This window comes from Chenopodium album, chromosome 25 (genome assembly GCF_948465745.1).
Source record: "Chenopodium album chromosome 25, dcCheAlbu1.1, whole genome shotgun sequence".
NCBI classification, from domain to species: Eukaryota; Viridiplantae; Streptophyta; class Magnoliopsida; order Caryophyllales; family Amaranthaceae; genus Chenopodium; species Chenopodium album.
Genome location: NC_137858.1, coordinates 34,266,515 through 34,285,173, shown reverse-complemented (window position 1 = coordinate 34,285,173; position 18,659 = coordinate 34,266,515). Strand labels below are relative to the sequence as shown.

General features: G+C 37.4%; 1 protein-coding gene across 1 annotated transcript; it reads left to right on the top strand.

The window, feature by feature from the left end:
- The first annotated feature begins 11,391 nt into the window (after window positions 1-11,391).
- LOC145613088 (phosphomannomutase-like) lies at window positions 11,392-17,397 on the top strand. Its single transcript, XM_081668146.1, has 12 exons — window positions 11,392-11,537; window positions 11,957-12,042; window positions 12,296-12,340; window positions 12,712-12,778; window positions 13,048-13,124; window positions 14,139-14,174; window positions 14,531-14,586; window positions 14,677-14,776; window positions 14,876-14,971; window positions 15,052-15,141; window positions 16,479-16,530; window positions 17,003-17,397. The coding sequence occupies exons 1-12, from the start codon at window positions 11,432-11,434 to the stop codon at window positions 17,062-17,064; spliced, it is 873 nt and encodes a 290-aa protein (XP_081524272.1). The 5' UTR covers window positions 11,392-11,431; the 3' UTR covers window positions 17,065-17,397.
- Window positions 17,398-18,659: the final 1,262 nt, after the last annotated feature.

Here is an 18,659-nt window from a genome sequence, read left to right as displayed (position 1 = left end):
GTCTATGTTTGAGTGTTTTTGATTGCTTGAGTCTAGGTCTTTTTGTATACTTTTCTTTTATTTTATTTTTGTTTCCTTTGTAAAAATGGCATGTCTATCTTTTTCTCAACATGATGATGAGTCTTTTTGTGAATATTTCAATAGACTTAAGGAATTTCTTGACTATAATTGTTGTAGTCTTTGGGAATCTTGTGATATTTGTTATCATGGTTTGAATGAGCAAACTAGGGATATAGTTGAAGGAATGCATAATGGTGATTTTAGAGCATTTTCTATTGAAGATGCTTGGAAATTTTATGTTTGGTTTGCTTGGGAAGTTTATAACAAGGGTAAACGTGCTTCTATTTTTGATGTGCAATGTGTTAATTCTTTCAATGCTAGCATGATTTACCATGATGTGTCACATAATCCCATAGTTGAACCTAGAACAAATGCTTCCAATTCTATTTCCTCTTTTGTTCATGATAATGTGTTGCATGTTCAAGCTAACAAATCTCATACATTTGAAAATGCTCCCAACCCCCTATTTGATGAAAATGCTCATGTTTGTAATGATGATGATCCCACCTTTGGTTGTATTTCTTCTTCTCTTGTTGAGCCTCAATCTCTTACCCCTTTTGAATCTCTTATTGCTACCTTGGAAACTCAAATTAGGCATGTTGAGCTTCGTGATGATCTTGGGCCTAATAAAGAGTCGACTCTTAATTGTTTAAGAAGTCAATTGGAGATGATGAAAAAGAATGAGGAGCGTCTTGAGGAGGGAAGAAGGAGAAATGAAGAGCTAGGAAGCCATTTGTCATCCTTGATGCTTATGTGTGAAAATTACAAATCTAATGTGTGTGTTGAGGGTGATGATGGTAATTCCGAGCAACCAAGAGTGTGTGAGGATCCTATTGTTGAGCATAGGAGTGAAGGAGAGAGAGTCGAGAGTGATAATGAGTTTGATGAAATTTTAAGTCTAGACATCTCTTCCTTTGTTGATAGTGATGAGTTTCAAGTGTATGAATGTGACTCTTCTATCCATGAGTATTTGGACTCGTTTGAGGTTATGACAAATGTGTTTGTTGAGTGTATAGGGAATAGCCATAGCCTTTTAAGCAAGTTCATTGATGATGCTTCATGGGAGAGAGATGATTTTGAAATTAATTTGCCTCCATTCATGCATGGTTTTGAGACTCTAGGCTTTAAGGAAGTTGAGGGAGCTATTGTTCATGAAGGTAGTGGAGGAGATTATGTGGTTCCTCTTGGGAGTTGGATGTTTGAGGGAGATGGTGATCATGAGTGTTCTTCTTTTGAGGATTCTATGATTGATTTTCATGCCCTCATTGGCGATGTGAGACCTTGTGTTGAGGGAGTAGCTAACCCTTTGCCCTTTTCTCATACCCCTTTCTCTCAAAAGTTCAATCACATCCCTTATTGCCCTATTTTTCTCCCTTCCTTTATTGGTAAGCCTATTGGGGATCCTTATGTCTATGAAGATTTGAATGTGGCTCATTTGTCTCCAATTTGGGAAAAGGGTGACGATGCCACCCAAAAATATTTTGAGGAGAGTTTGCCTTCTTTTTCCTTTTCTTCCTCTTTTTCTTCTTCTTCTTATTTTGTTGAGTTTTCTTTTGATTCTTCTTCCTTCTCTTGGCATCTCTCTCCTCATATGTGTGCACTTTGCTTGTTGCATGCCTTATTTTTGTCATGTGCACACTTACTTTCCTATGAAATGTGTAGTAGTGCATTTGACAAGCTCTTGCGTGCGTTGAATTATTATTTTACTAGAGCGGTCAAGCTTGGACCTTAAGCAAGCCTTTCTTGGGAAGTAACCCATGTCTTAGATTAGATTTTCCTTTTCTTTTTAGAATAGATTTTCTCTCATGGAAATTTTTGTGTGCCTTTTGCTAGGTACATGACTTGATATACTTGGGTGCTTCGATTTGGATCAAGAATCAAGGAAGGTTGACTCCTATCTTTGCGAGCATATGGAGACAAGGTTCAATTCTTGAGATATTAGCTTTGAAAGGTTTAAATTGGGTCATTTGCGGGTATTTACACCCACCTCAAATCCGGTAATATCTTTCTTTGCTCTTTCTCTAGTGGATGATGCCATGTTGGACATATGTTGGTTTGTTGGATTGATCTCCTTGTTTTCCCCTCCCATGGATTATATGATTTATGTTTGAGTGTATTGTCTCATTCAAGCTTGGGGGAGGGAATTCTATCATGTTTGGTGGAATGTTGATTCATATATGCTTTGCACCTTTGTATATGCTTTTCCATGTTTCTTATATTTTGAAAAAAAAACTCCAAAAAGATTTTTGTTTCGATCAAGGCAATTTTGCAATGTGTTTTGTTTTGTTCTTGCTTTGGACATAATAACATTTGGACTTGTATAATTGAATGCTTTTCTTCCTAAATGGTAATGGTGTGCACGGTTTGAGAGTACGCTTGGTTGATTCTAGGATAAAGCATGCTAAGGTAGTTGGTTAGAACTAGTGGGAACATGAAGCCGGATTCTACTTGTTTGTGGCATGTTTGGTAGTTGCTTCCTATAGTCGATTTGACGCCAATAGTGAGTTTTTGCTACATCCGTGTGAGTTCTTTGTTTTTCAAGCCTTCTACCTATACTTGTATGAGCGGCATGGATCCTTGACTTCTTGCAAACCTAATCTTGAAACTTGACTCATAGATCTTGAATCCGAGACCGAACCATTTAGGGAGGAAAAAGGCACCTTTTTCGGGGTGGTATTTTTCTATTTTTAGGATAGTTTGTTTCTTTCTTTATTTTTGGGTTTACATTTGCCTTCTTGCAACCATTTGAGCCTTATCCCTTCTTTTCAAGCCACATATTTAGATCTTTGGCCTTTTGTTTCATTTTTCTTTCTTTCTTGGTTTTTGTGAAGCAATTGATCATTCTTGATGGAGTTTGTGGTGGAGAAGTTGAAATGTTTGGTTCTTATGAAAGCAAGTTTGTGTTTTATCTTCTTTGTGAATAATGGCAAATGAGTATGAGTAAAAGCCGTCCTATATTATAAAAGGCATGGACAAATAAGTGCAAAATCGAAAAGCCGTCCAATGTTAAAAGAGGCAAGGACAAAGCATTATAAAAAAAAAGAAAAAAAAATTGAAAAAGTGAAAAAATTCAAAAATATTTTGATGTGAGTTTTCTCCCTTTTTGAGCATTGAGGACAATGCTCCATTTAAGCTTGGGGGGAAGCGTTCTCACGCTTTTTGTGTATATGTTTGTGATTTATAGCTTTGAATAAGCTTGGGGGTGTTAGTTTGTTTTTGTTTGGTGACTACTTGATTGTGATTCTAAGAATTGGTCGTTCTTTGCTTCACTATTAGGAAAACCACCAAATTTTAAATTTTAGCCTACCTTCACCCTTTTGCCTTAACGTTACAACCTTGGGGAAAGACCTTTTGACCTAAATGGTTGAGTCACTCATCGGTGGAGAGGAATGTGAGTTTTAGGAATAGAGAGAGGGGATGCAAAAGTCAAGATGTCGAGTAGCCTAAAAATTCTCTTTTTCCGGTTCCTTCGTGGAATCAATGGGATGCTCATTAGAGGTCGATTTGAAGCTATTAGGAAGAACGCGGTAAGATCGTTTGGGATGAAAGTGGATTGTGAAAGCTAGTTCCTATGCTTAGCATATTTATGTTTCAATCAACCTTGGGTATCTTGGAACGTGCACTCCCTTACTTGTTTAGAAAGATTTGCATCCACTTGTGCTTGTACATTTGCAAAAGTCCTTTCATGAACATTTGTTTGCTTTTCTTGTATTTTGTTTTCTTTTTCATGCTTTGCCTTGTCTGTATTACTATGAGAGTTATGGGTCAAACTCTTAGGATACCCTTACGAGACCTCACTCGTCCTCATAGGCGACTTTGGGGTTTAAAGGGCTTGTTGTAGCTAAAAACAACCGTGATTCCTACGAAAGTGAGTTAGTGTATATTCTCATCTCGTCTCTTCTTTAGTTTGTTTTAATAAGCTCGTCATTTCCACTCCCTTGGTTTTGTTTTGCTCGAGGACGAGCAAAAGGTAAGCTTGGGGGTATTTGATGTGTGTCATAAATGGCACACATTTGACGAGCATTTAGGTCCTTTCTATTCTCTTTTCATAGCTTTCATGCTTAATAAGTGCTTAGTTTTATGCTTTGTTGCTTAGTTTTACCTTTCTTCTCTTATTTTGTAGCTTTTGTGCATTTCGTTGGTTTTCTAGCCTTTTCTTCTTTATTTGCTCTATTTTCGTGGTTGTAGGTATTGGACGAGGTTCGGGTCTTGATTTTGGTGATCCATTATGGTGGAAGAAGCTTTAGGATCAAGTTCATGGAGTTTGGGAAGCTCAAGATGCAAAGAAGTGGAAGTTCCAAGTCTTGGCTCTTCTCTTGTGCTCCCTTCAAAGGAAGTGTGTGCCCTCAATATTAAGCCTTAGCTACTGCCTACCTTGTCCTCCATCACCATCATAAATCATGTGTGCACCCCTTGAGCTTGAAGAGTTGAAGATTCGAAGAAACCCAGCTGCGTGCGGCCGCACGCGCAGAATGTGCGGGCGCACACGAAGGATGTGCGGCCGCACACCATGGTTGTGCGGGCGCACATCCCCTGTTGTGTGGCCGCACCAACGTGGGTCTTTTCCGATCGGATTTTGACGATTTTCTCTCTCTTCTTATACCTATTTGAACCCAATTTTTGTAAGAAGTTTTAAGAAGAGAATTAGATCATATTCTTAGCTTAGTTGAGAGCTTCTCTCTCTAGATTTAGGGGTTAGTTTTAGGAATAGATTTTAGAGAGAGAAAGTGAAGAATTTCAATGGTGATTGAGAGATTGAAGATCCAATGGTGACAATTGTATTGGAGATCTACTCTATTATCAATGAGCATTTCTAAACTCTATCTCATTTATTGTTTTGTTTAGTATTCATGTTTAGATTGTTGATTTTGATTGGATTTTGATGATTTGATGATTGATGTTTGATTAGAGTAATTGCTCTTCTTTGATTGTTGATTACTTTAGTTGTTTGTTGAATTGATGATGTTTCTAGAGTAGTTGTTTGGTTAGGGATTTGGTGAAGCTTGTATTATGTAATGGATTGATGTAGATTGGGGATTTTGATGGAGTTGATGATGTGATTAAATTGGTTAATTGATTATGTGCATGTGTGTGTTTGATTTAGGCTTGATCACCCTAGTTATTCACACTAGATTGCATTGTAAGTTCACATTGATACGGACCATTGATTTGTGGCTTGCATTTACACGATTGAGGTGTCTTGTGATGTTTCCTAGCTAGAGTTTATCGTAGTTGACGCTAGTTAGACCTCTAGGAGAATAGCTTGATATGCTCTTTTGGTTGCATAATTGATCTTCCCTCACATTGCTTGACTTAGTCAACTTCCTAAACCAATTTGCTTTGTTCATTGCTAATGTAAGCGAATCCTAATCCCTAGCATTTTATTTGTTTGATTTCTTTGTCTTAGTAGTTGTTAGTGTCCTCTTTTACCCTTTGTCTTCGACCTAGCTTAGGCACATAATTGGAAGCACTTAGGCATTACCGTTCCTTTGGGTTCGACCCTTGACTTACCTCTATACTTGTATTTAGGTTTGTTGAGTGTTTATAAATTTTGTTTGGCTTAGGGAGAATTAGCCCAACGACCTAGTTTTCCCCACATCAGAATCATGGGGATAAGGATACGACCTTTTTTCACAAGAAGGCTCAACAAAGAAGAATGAGAAATCAGATTAATAGCATCAAGGATGCAGCCGGTCTTATGTATGATGATGAGGAGTAGATTACGGAGGTGTTTGCTCATCATTTTGAGGATCTTTTCACTACAGGTGGCCAGGTTGACTCTGAGAACGTGGTGAGCAAAGTGACAGCCTCAATTTCAGAAGATCAAAGAGTGTGTATGGCTGCTCCTTTCTTTGGGGAAGAGGTGAGAGAGGCATTGTTTCAAATGCACCCTACGAAAGCCCCCAGGCCCGATGGTATGTCTGCAATTTTTTTTCAAAAATTTTGGCATGTTGTTGGGAATGATGTTGTGGATAAAGTATTAAGCATTCTAAAAGATGAGGGGGACGTTGGTTCTATTAATCAGACTCATGTGGTTTTAATTCCGAAAAAAAAATTTGTGAGTCTCTTGTTGATCATAGACCAATAAGTCTTTGTAATGTATCGTACAAAATTGTTTCTAAAGTCTTGTCTAATAGGCTTAAGAAAGTCCTCCCCTCTATCATCTTTAATAATCAGAGTGGATTTGTTCCGGGTAGACTGATAACAAACAACATTTTGGTTGCGTATGAATGCTTTCACTATTTGAGAAAAAAGAAGAAGGGTAAAAAAGGTTTTCTTGGGCTCAAATTGGATATGAGTAAGGCTTACGACGGAGTAGAATGGGATTTCCTTGAAAAAATGGTGGTGAAATTTGGCTTTCCGGAGATTATTGTGAATAATATTATGAAATGTGTGAAGTCAGCGTCTTTTGATGTCTTGGTAAACGGGCAACCTTCTCAAATTTTCAAACCAAGTAGGGGGCTCCGACAAGGGTATCCTTTGTCTCCTTTCTTGTTTATTATGTGCGCGGAGGGTTTGGCTGCTATTATTAAAGATGCTGAAAGAAATAATCTCATTCATGGTGTAAAAATCGGAAGAAGAGTTGAGCCAATCTCCCATCATTTTTTTACTGACAATAGTTTGCTTTTTGTGAGAGCGACGGAAGAGGAGGCGGAAAATGTGTTGAATATCCTCTCTACCTATGAAATTGCTTCAGGTCAGAGACTGAATATGGACAAATCGGAGGTGTCCTTTAGCCGAAACATTGAGCAAGAACGGAAAAACATGTTTCAGATGAAGTTATCTTTTAAGGCTGTCGATGGACATGAAAAATATTTGGGGTTGCCGACTTATCTTGGTAGCTCTAAAAAACAGGTTTTCCAAGTTATTCAGGATCGGATATGGAAAAAACTCAAGGGGTGGAAGGAAAATTTTTTGTCGCAAGCAGGAAGGGAAATTCTTATTAAAGCCGTCGCACAAGCTATACCGACTTTTGCTATGCAATGCTTCAAATTGCCAGCAAGTACTTTGGATGATATTGAGAAAATGTGCAGAAATTTTTTTTGGGGCCAGAAAGGGGAGGAAAGGAAAACAAGCTGGTAGCATGGGATAAACTGTATGGCCCTAAGAAGAATGGGGGGCTTGGTTTCAGAAATATGAGACTCTTCAACAAGGCTCTTCTTGCAAAGCAGGCGTGGAGAATCTTATCTAATGAAGAGTCTCTGATGTCTAGAGTATTGAAGAAAAAATACTTCCCTTTGACTTCGAGCCTGGATGCCAAGGCTTTTCCTAATATGAGTTTCACATGGCGCTCTATCCTTAGTTCAAAAGATGTGATATTAAAGGGGGGTCGTATGATTATTAGGGATGGGTCCTCTATAAGGATTTGGTCTGATCCTTGGGTTACTAGTCTGCCAGAATTTAAAATTCAGTCCCATCCGGGGATTGAGACTCCTTTTTTTGTGAATCAGTTATGGGATGAAAGTGGGTGGAACAATGAAATGCTGCTGAGTTTGTTTTCTCAGAGGGAGGCCGGCTGTATTAAGTCCCTCGTGATCCCTCGTTTTGGTGGAGCTGATGAATGGTGTTGGCACCATTCGAAAGATGGAAATTTTTCGGTAAAATGTGCTTACAATATGCTGTTTGCAGAGAACGAGAGTGATAAAGCCATGTCTTCGAACGATGTGATATGTTTTGACTGGAATTTGATTTGGAAAGCTAAGCTCCCTCCAAAAATTAAGAACTTTGCGTGGCGATTAGTAAAAGGTAGCATTGCAGTGAGGAGTAATTTGAAGCAAAAGGGGCTTGATTTCTAATGCAATATGTCCGATGTGTGACGAAGGTGATGAAACTTTGATACAATTCTTAGCTCTCTGTCCCGATGCTAGTAAGGTTTGGTACCATTCTCCTCTTCGTATTGTCTCTGATATTTTTGTTGGTAATTATATTAGTGAGTGGTGTATGTCCATGAAGCACTTACTTACTAATACTGAGTGGAGTAGTATCTTTTGGGGGATAGCGTGGGGAATTCGGTTGAGACATAACAAATGGGTGTTCGAGAAGCAAAAAAGGGATGTGAAGGATGTAATTCACAAGGCTATGGGGATTGTTGGGGAGTATGAGCAGGGCATGGCAGCAAGTTCTACCCAATGTGAGAAGCCTAAGCTCAAGACTAAGTGGGAAGCTCCGGTGGCAGGCGTAGCAAAGATCAACACTGATGTTGCTTTCTTCAATGACTCTTCTACTGGTTTGGGTGGGGTTGTTCGTGACTCGGTCGGTGATGTTTTGGTGGCTATGTGCGTGAAAATTCCAGGCAGTCCTCCTATTGATTAGGTGAAGCGATTGCGATGCGATTTGCTTTAGTTACTACCATGGAGGCTGGTTTTCGCAGGTTTGTACTCTAGTCTGATAATCTCAAGCTTTTCCATCACTTGAAGAAAGGAATTGTTTCTCCTACTGAGTTTGGGCATGTGGTCAATGATATCATATCTTTGGCTAGTTCTTGTGAGCAAGTTACTTATGCATTTGTTAAAAGGGAGGGAAATAGAGTTGCTCGTGATTTAGCTAATCTTTGTAAGAGCTATAATGACATAAGGGTGTGGCTTGAGGAGTATCCTCAAGAAATTTCTAGTACTGTACTTTCTGATTTGGAGTTTCTTTCTCCTTAATAAAATGAGCTTGCTTCTTGTCCAAAAAAAAAAAAAAAAAAATGCCATGAAAAGCTTTAAATTTCTATTTATTTTTTTTTACGGCTATTTTACCAAATGCCACTGAGCAATTTAAAAATTCACCAAATGCCATCGGACTTTTCAGAATTCACCAAATGCCATCAAGTTTTTAAAACATTCACCCGGTGCCATTAATGACCAACGGCTGTTAACTCCGTTAGTAATTAGGGGTTAATCTGACACGTGTCATGACATAATTGGACCATTTATCTTAATCCATAAAAATTAAAAAAAAAAACAAAAAAAGTTAAAAAAAATACAAAAAATACAAAAAAAAAAAAACAAAACATTAAAAAAAACCCCAAATATTCCCAGCCACCCCGACCACCGCCAAACCCTAACCCCTCCCCTTATCTCGCCGGAAAACGGCCGGTCACCACCGGAACCACCAACAATCGGTCGGCCGACCCTGTAGCTCCCCACCTGACCTACCGCCGACCCCCAAAACCTCCATCACAAACTGCCCCAACCCCATAAAACCGCAAACACCCACCCCAAAAACCACCCACACAGTTGCCCCGACCCTAATAACCACCAGTAAAAAGCCCCTCCTCCCTTCTCCCACCGTACGACCGAATTTGAGGGTAGGGAAAGGGAGGAGGGGCTTTTTACGGGGTGTTTTTGGGGTCGGGGAAGATGTGTGGGTGGTTTTTGGGGTCGGGACGAGCAGCGTGGGTGGTTTTGGGGGTCGGCGGTGGGTCAGGTGGGGAGCTACAGGGTCGGCCGGCCGATTGTTGGTGGTTCCGGTGGTGATCGGCCGTTTCCCGGCGAGATGAGGGGAGGGGTTAGGGTTTGGCGGTGGTCGAGGTGGCTGGGAAAATTTGGGTTTTTTTTTTAATTTTTTGTTTTTTTTTTTTTATTTTTAATTTTTTTTTAACTTTTTTTGTTTTTTTTTTAATTTTTATGAATTAAGATAAATGGTCCAATTATGTCATGACACGTGTCAGATTAACCCCTAATTACTAATGGAGTTAACGGCCGTTGGTCATTAATGGCATCGGGTGAATTTTTTAAAAACTGGATGGCATTTGGTGAATTCTGAAAAGTCCAATGGCATTTGGTGAATTTTTAAATTGCTCAGTGGCATTTAGTGAAATAGCCGTTTTTTTTTAATAAAGTACGCCCACACACCTGCACCAATTCTACTTTTTGTACTTCTAAGGAGCTGTTTGATTTGTAGAGGATAATCAGAATGGAATGAACAAAGGGAATGAAAGAGAATGGAATGAAACCCATTCGATGTAGTAGGTTGTTTGTTTTAAAAAAAACAAAGGGCCGGGAATCACCACCACCACCACACAACCCTTCTTCCCCACTTTTCTAACCACTCCACCGCCTAGCCACCACCTCACCGAAACTCACCGCCCGACTTCGCACCTCCCCTACCCCTCGTCGCCCCCTGAAAACCGTCAGCCGTCCCTTCCCCTACACTCCCTAGCGGCTAACGACCTGGAAATCGCGACCTGCTGGTTCTCGCCGCCCCCTTAAAACTCTCAACCCTCCCTAGCGGCTAGTGAACTCGAAAACCGCGACCTGCTGTTCCTCGCCGCCCCCTGAACACCGTCGACCCTCCCTAGCGGCTAGCGAACTTGGAAATCGCAACCTGCTGCTCCTCGCCGCCCCTTGAAAACTATCGGCCCTCTCTGGCGACTAGCGAACCTGGAAATCACGACTTGTTGCTCCTCGTTATGTCGGATTGGGCGACGGAGAGGCTGGGAAATTCGAATCTTTAGTAGGGTAAGGGAGGCTGACGGTTTTAAGGGCTGGGAAATTCCGAATCTAAGGTTTGTGTGGGTGGAGGAAGGTTTTTCGGGGAGGGAAGGGGGAGGTGCGACGGGTCCCGGTGAGGAGAGAGGGAGGTACAATGGGTCCCGGCGAGGAGGGGGGACATGCGGTGAGTTCCGGCGAAGTGGCTGGACGGTGGGGGTAACTGGGTAAGGTATGGCTGGTGTGGATATGGTGGTGTAGTGGTGGCTCAAGGAAAGAGAATGCAAAAGTCTAGGGGTGGGGAATCAATGTAGAAGGATTTTGGGTAAACTCAAAAATAAAAATGGGTAAAGGGAATGAAAAAAATGACAAACAAGCAGCAACAAAGGGAATGATTCATGTTCATTACTTTTCCCTTTGATTATTAACCCAACCAAACAGCCCCTAAGTCTAAATTATTTTGAAATTATTAGGGAGAAGGAGTAATAATTTTGTAAGTAAAAACCATACCTTGGAATATAAAGACTTGTTTGGTTGCCTAATAAATTCATGGGAAGCTTATTTTCCTAGGAAATAGATTTCTATATACTTGTTTGATTGACAATTATGTAGGAAGTGGGACTTCCTAAGAACTTCTACTTCCCACAAAATGGAGGAATTAACTTTCCTAGTCCCCCCTAGGACTAGGTAAGTTAAACTTCCTATGGGAAGTAGAAATTCCCACATTCAACTAAACAAATTTTGACAATTCCTAGAAATTACAATTTCATGGGCATTGAATTTTCATGGGAATTTCTACTTCCTCCATTCAATGAAACAGGCTCTAAAATTACGGAGTAAAATTTAAATAAACAAATTTTATTTTTTTTTAAAAAAAAAAAATCCTTATCGCCCCATCTTAGGAAAAAGAAGACCCGCTGGTTTCTTGGTTTGAAAGATAGCCTTCTCTTCCTTTAATGCTAGTTTCCTCCCTTACTTCCTGCATTACTAGATCTTCCCTCTCTTTGCGTTCCTGCTATCACATCTTCCGGAATACAACGCCGTCGCAACTTCAGCCGTCAGGTATCCTCTTCTCTCTCTGTTTTTCTCTTCTGATTTGTGACTGCCACTGTTTCCGGCGGTCGCCATTCCGTCGGTGATGATGATAGCTCAACTGTTCTTCTAATTTTGCAAATTACTACGTGTAATGCAATTTCAATAAATTAACATTCTAATTTGCAGTTACAGGATGTTAATTTTATGATTTCATTATAAATTTCAGATCTAATTTGATGTTTGATTGTTTTGCAATCTGCATGATCTAGTTCATCTACAGTGTAATTTTGATAATCTTATTAAATTTCGGACTTGATAATTTAAGTAAAATAGTTACTTTATTATCATTGATTACCAATTTTTAAACTCTGGTCTTCAATTTTGTATTGGAAATTGTGTGTGAGAATGAGATAATAATACGATTACGACTTGCAAACTTATGACAGGTGAAGTTTATTGCTCAAAAATGGCTGCTAAGCCCTCAGTAATCGCGTTGTTCGATGTCGATGGCACACTTACTGCTCCTAGAAAGGTGGTGTTTCTTTTCCCTCAATTCCTATATTTGCAAACTATGGATAAATTGTTTTGATTGTTGTAATGCATTTTTCTTTTTGGTGAATTTTGATGTTAGTATGATTTAACTCATCAGTTTTAAATGTCTTTTAGTGTAGATCTGCATCTTGAAAGTGTAATTATGCTGTTTTAGGAAAGGAATTTTACAGTGTGATTTACAATACTCAATTATTTTATGAAAACTTTCCCTAATTTCGCATTTTCATTGGCAGGAAGTAACACCTGAGATGTTGGAATTCATGAAAGAATTGCGAAAGGTACATTCTTGAAGTTTTGGGTACTCCATAGTTGCACGTTTCCACTGCCTTATTAAATTAAATTTAAGAAGTGTTTGATGTTAATGAAAGTCAAATTTTTCACTTGTGTTTTGAAGTTCAATGTTCTATTTGTTTGAATATTATCTTTGGATTCATTCTCATCTCATTCAAATCCAATATGCACAATGTATGCCGGTTAGACTTCATCTATCTCAAATTAATTTGAACACTTCTTACTTGGGAAATTAAGGAGAAGAAAAGAAGGCCCTGTAGGCGATGTTAAATTGTGTATACATGATTAATATTTAGCAGTAGATTATTGTAATAGTTGGAGAAATTTTTCATCTAGTATAACCCATGGCTTACTACAGGTTGTTCCTGTTGGTGTTGTTGGAGGATCGGACTTAGTTAAGATATCTGAGCAACTTGGAAAGACAGGTGAGTTTATCAACACAGTATATTTTGCACTCGTTCTGTTATCTTTAATCGTTTTTCTGCAAACAGAATAGCATATTCTGAATTCTTTTTGTCACCAAACATTGATATTGGGTTTTATATTTGTTGAATTGAGTATCAATTCTCCCTGTCACCTATAAATTTCAATTCTTATCTTGAAATAAAGTAAGTATTTGGTTGATCAAATAGAATAGGCAGTTTTTGCTTTGACCTTCTTATACAACTTCATTATCTTTGTTTTGTTTGTACAGTTATTAATGACTATGATTATGTTTTCGCGGAGAATGGACTTGTGGCTTATAAAGATGGTGCAGAGATTGGCATCATGGTAATCATCTAAACCTCGTGTATAATAATTAATATATATACTGAATCTGCTATAGCATTGGATCATATCAGTTATTTTTATACCTTTTTTTGGAACAAAAACGTTTTCGTGTTGGAATCTAAAGTTTTTTTTAAGCTTGGATAGTTTGTTCCTGGTCTTCTAGTTATTTGCCTCATTTAGCATGTATTCCAGTCAAATGTTGGAGACAATGGATCAGTCTTACTTTTGTGTAATTTCTGTTTATTTGAGTAACTGCTACAGTTTGGTTGCCGAGCTGTAGGAGAAGTCAGTTTGTATAAACTTATTATATTGAGGAAAATATATTTGTTCTTGTATTTATGATGATTAGTCAAATATTGGAAAATGATTAGTAAAACAGGTGATTGCATATTGTTAATATTTACAAATACTTCCCTATTTACCAGGCAACATAAGCTTCCTATTATATGCATATGTTATGAATTGTTTATGTATGGTTTTAAATAAAAGGAAGCTTGGTAATTGGTGTGCAAGAGAGATGCCAAGTTGAAGTTCTATGCTAGGAACTGACATGATTTCTGACATGATTATAGCACTAAAAATGGCAGAAAATAAGAAGAAAGATGATGATTATAGTATTAAGATGAGGATTACACTAGATTGAATGATAATTCCACTTTCGAGAGGTGGATTCTCTCCAAGTATGAGCTTTTGAGAGGATCACTCTCTCCCAATAACAAACCTCACAATATTCAACATATACTTATTCCTCCTAATGAGGCCTGTTTATAGAATGTCCCTCCTAACAAACCTCTAGCTTATTCCCCAAGTTACTACTAATAGACTATGCCTAATATGCCCTTCCCCCAAATATTGATTCCTTGCTTTCTACGCTTTTTATTTATGTGTTAGGTATGATGTCTGTCTCTAGAAGCATAGTCATATTGATAAAGGTTTCTTTTTAGAGTAGAATAGTGTTGAAGATTACAAGATTACATACTTCCCATGTCTAATGAGCGTGTGATGATGTTGCAGAGCTTGAAGAAACTCCTTGGAGAAGAAAATATCAAGGTAAGAGTAGATGAATTGAAGAGTTGATGAACTTCATATAAATAGGATTATAGGATGTTATACTTGAGGTCTTGAGTGAGGTCATATCAGGATTCTGGTTGAACACAATTAAATCGTAAATGCTTGTTGATGGGGATAGTCTAAGAGGAACACCATGGTTAATAGCATTAATTTGGAAAAAAATTGTATTAGGGTTGCTTGATTGATAATTGGCAACTTTAGGTATGGTTTAGTGTTAGAAAATCCTGAGAGTTAAAGTGTTGGACATGTCTGAACCAGTTAGCCCTGCTGCGGATTATTGGTATGTGTATCCTTTTTATGTGTAGCGTAGTTGAGTTTACAATTTGTTGTTTCAGGAGTTCATCAATTTTACGCTGAAGTACATTGCAGACTTGGATATTCCTATAAAAAGGTATCTGTGGATGTCTATGAATCTTCAAATACTATATCTTTATACTATTGAAAGAGCTTTACTTATTATTATTGCCTATCATTATTTCAGGGGAACATTTATAGAGTTTCGAAATGGGATGATTAATGTTTCACCTATTGGAAGAAATTGTAGCCAAGAAGAAAGAGATGAGTTTGAAAAGTATGACAAGGTAGTACCTTGTATTTCCTGTGCATATACTCTCCTAGATAGATAAGTTTTTTTAGCTTTTCCATGATCATCTTTAAGGATTATTTAACATCTTATACAGGTCCAAAAAATACGTGCAACTATGGTTTCTATATTGCGTGAGAAATTTGGTCACTTAAATCTGACATTTTCAATAGGAGGGCAGATAAGCTTTGATGTAAGTGATTCTCAATCTTTTTAAAATTGGTTAGAATTACCAATGAATATAAATTCTCATCTAGGTCTTGCATTTTATAGGTTTTTCCTCGAGGTTGGGATAAAACATATAGTCTGCGGTACCTTGAGGACTTCAGAGAGATTCACTTTTTTGGTGACAAAACTTTTGAGGTGAGGTGTATACTTATTTTTTCTATTAGTTTGATCTCAAATGCCTCTATTCTCTGTCAATTGTGCTGTATATCAGTCTACTCTTGTTTCACTTTTTGTTCCATCACTTGATTCATAGCAATAATGTTGAGTTTTTGCTTTCAGCATTGTCATATGGGTACATTGTGTGTTGTAGACTGGTAATTTAGATAAATTCAGATAAATAGCTGTGAGGCGAAAATCAGGTGGATTAAAGAGTATTGGGAGTAAGTGTTGGATTGTTGGTTAGACAACAGAGTTTAAACTTAAGTGTGTTGAATAATTTGATATGGATTTTCCTTCCTATGTACAAATGTGGTACTTCATTATTATGAGGTTTTATCCTCCTTTCTAATAAGTGAGGAGAATATGCTAAGCAGCCTACTTTGTGTGTACACAATTTGTCCTCATATGTTACATAATGCATATCATGACTTTAGGTAAACCCTATATTATAATTACCTATCAAATTCTAATGTTGTAGATAAATCCCTAGATGTTACTACACTAAGATCATGCATTATCATTCTTTTCTAGGTAAATCCTTTAACTATCATCGACAATTCATTCTAGATTATTCTTCTGAATGCTTTTCCTAAAACCTTTTATAGTTCATTTTCTGTATGAAGAAACCTGAAATGAGACTGTTCCACCAATGGCACCACATTCTCTCTATAACCCCATAATTATATTATCAATGCTTACCAATCATGTGTGGTATCCTCAAAAGTGAATTCCTATCACGGAAATGCGTCTCTAGAGGCAAGAATAGTGCCCCATTGTCAAGGAGTTAAGTCAGTTGGCCTATGATTTAGGAATGACGTCATGACTCATGACTAAGTTATTGAGATCTTAAATGAGTACATTTTATGGGTTTATAAGATTAACTTTTTGGACTGGTGTGTCTTGCTAAAATCACTGAAGAGATAGGCTTTTTAACTTTCAGAAAATCACAAGTTGGTACTACCTTTTCTGAAGTATCAAAGTTGTTCAAATACTCCAATATATGTCAGGTTAAATATCCAAATGGATAACTATGTTGGCTATTGTGCTTGTTGTATGTTTTTGGTTCAAGTACTTAGATTATCGTTTACTTTTTTTAAAAAAATTATATGACCTATGCATGTTGCAATTTAAAGTGTACATCTTGGGCAGCATCTAACTTCCAGAAATCGAAAAATTATGAGACGTATGAACAGATAACATTGTTCTGTTTCATTTTAGGAGTAGTGGCATCAGTAGTCCAATGATGTCACCACAATAATGTGTGTATCGCAATCTGTTTCTTCTATAACTAGGTTCTGGTTTCCTGTTTGCAGGGTGGAAATGATCATGAAATCTTTGTATCTGAGAGGACCATAGGTCATACAGGTGAGCTAATTCTATTGATTTTATATTTAAATGATCTCAAGTCCATCTCTTCATGCAACACTATTGGTCTTCTATCAATCATTTTATATTAAACTGATTACTTGGTATCATCCTTGGAACACATTGTTTTTGCTGATTACTCCCTCCATCCCTTAGAGTTTGCCTCATTTTCCTTTTTAGGCCGTCCCTAAAAGATTGCCACATGCTTTAAATGTTCGTGAGTAACCACAACTTTACTCACGCACACATTATTGTTAATTTGTTAGTCCCGCCACTTTTTTCTCTCATCATGTCCACCCTACCAGATCTTAACGAAGTAAGTATTTTTTTAAAAAAAAAATTGGCTTTGGTATAAACAATTGGGGACAGGGGGAGTACGAACGTGTTTAAGTGAACACAATGTGCTTTATGACATTTTGCATAGGTTTCTTGTGTTTGAGTTGTATTAAATCAGTTGTTTTACAATTCTCAGTTACCAGTCCTGAGGATACAAGGAAGCAGTGTACAGAGATCTTTCTCACCAAGAGAGAATGAGACATCTGCAGACTACATCATATGCTGACGCTTAAGTTTTTCTAGAAAATGGACTACAAACCTATACTGAACATTGTATCAAACAAGCAAAAAATTCATACCCGCAAGATGCTGCAATTCATCATATACCTGTATTATTATTTGTATAACGTTGTAGGAAGAGAACTTTTATTTTTCCTGGTGAATGCGTCAAGGGATTTATGCAATCCTTGCCATTTACTACATTGTATTTTTTGTTTTTCTTTTTTGTGACATTGGTCTACTTCATTGTACGGAGCACTTTAAAGACAAATGCTTGCTATAATAGGGAATAAATTTACGTTTTTGCTCTTACTGATGAACGCAAGAAAGAAAATGTACTGTTTTTGAAGTGCTAGATGAGAGCATGAGAGTGCCTGAAAGAAAAATGCCTTAGTAGATAAGGTTAATGCTGCTTAGGAGCAGATCAGATTGTGACCATTTCTGAAATTGTTAAGATTTGTAGCTAAAAGCATGTTTAATATAGTATTACTATTTGAGTGGTGGAAATGAAATCAATCAACCATTTCCATTACCTATTGCTTGGCTTGAGAGGTGTGATTATACAGTATACACTCCATTTTTAAGGGGTAACTATCACCGGGTAATTCTTATCCTTGTACCGTGCAAGGATTCCAAATCTGTGCACGGTGCAAGGATTTGGAGTGCAAAGATCTTGCACAACATATATTGTCTATCTTTGATAAAGTATACTCTTTGTTAAAATAATATCATTCCAAACAATACTAACCTAGTATTAAATATGGTAATTTGGTAAGCAAAGTGTTGCCTTATGAATAACCTTTTGTTGTTATGTATTGACACTAACGTTAAGTATCGGTAATTGATGTAAAATTGATATACGAGTAAAATCTCAAACTTTGTGGCTTTAGATAGCTAGTAGCACGATAGTTAGTAGTTACCACCCGGACCAAAGCTAAGGGTAGGTCAAGGAAGGGACCCCAATCCTTGTTAGCAGTTTTTTTAGGGCCCATGAAATGTCATGATCGAGGCTAAAAATTTCCCCACCGCTTTTAAGTATCAACAAGTCTATTTCACCGACACTCTCCTATTGACACGTCAAATTTCCCATTGTTTTTTTTATAAATTCAATAAGTATTATGCAACTTGTTAGCTAAAGTTGAAAATTTTGAAATTTTTCTATAAGAGCGTTGATCATTATAGGTGGTTTAAAATATACTCACGGGCACAAAAAAAAAAAAAAAAAAAAAAAAAAAAAAAAAAAAAAAAAAAAAAAAAAAAAATTACTCCATATTAAGACTAAATCAATGAGATTGTGTTGACAACATATTTGACAATAATTTCCTCAATGATTTTGTGAAATTCAGGATTTCTACCTTAGGGATACGAGTTATGGAACGATGTCCACTACTCCACCACCTCAATGATTTTGTTATGAATTTCCAAATTTATGTCATTTAAGAAAATATATTTAATTCTTATTATATCAAACTCTTACCGCTAAGGTGCTAAACGTATCATTGCCCATAAAAATTCACTAATCATTACCCATAAAAATTATTTCATTTTTTTTATATATAATTAATAATTCATGA

Excerpts from the sequence above, each read along its gene's own strand:
- LOC145613088 (XM_081668146.1), top strand. The coding sequence starts at position 11,432 with ATGCTAGTTTCCTCCCTTACTTCCTGCATTACTAGATCTTCCCTCTCT. Across the intron at positions 12,779-13,047 it reads TGAGCAACTTGGAAAGACAG|TTATTAATGACTATGATTAT; the intron begins GTGAGTTTATCA and ends TTGTTTGTACAG. Across the intron at positions 14,175-14,530 it reads TTGGAGAAGAAAATATCAAG|GAGTTCATCAATTTTACGCT; the intron begins GTAAGAGTAGAT and ends TTGTTGTTTCAG.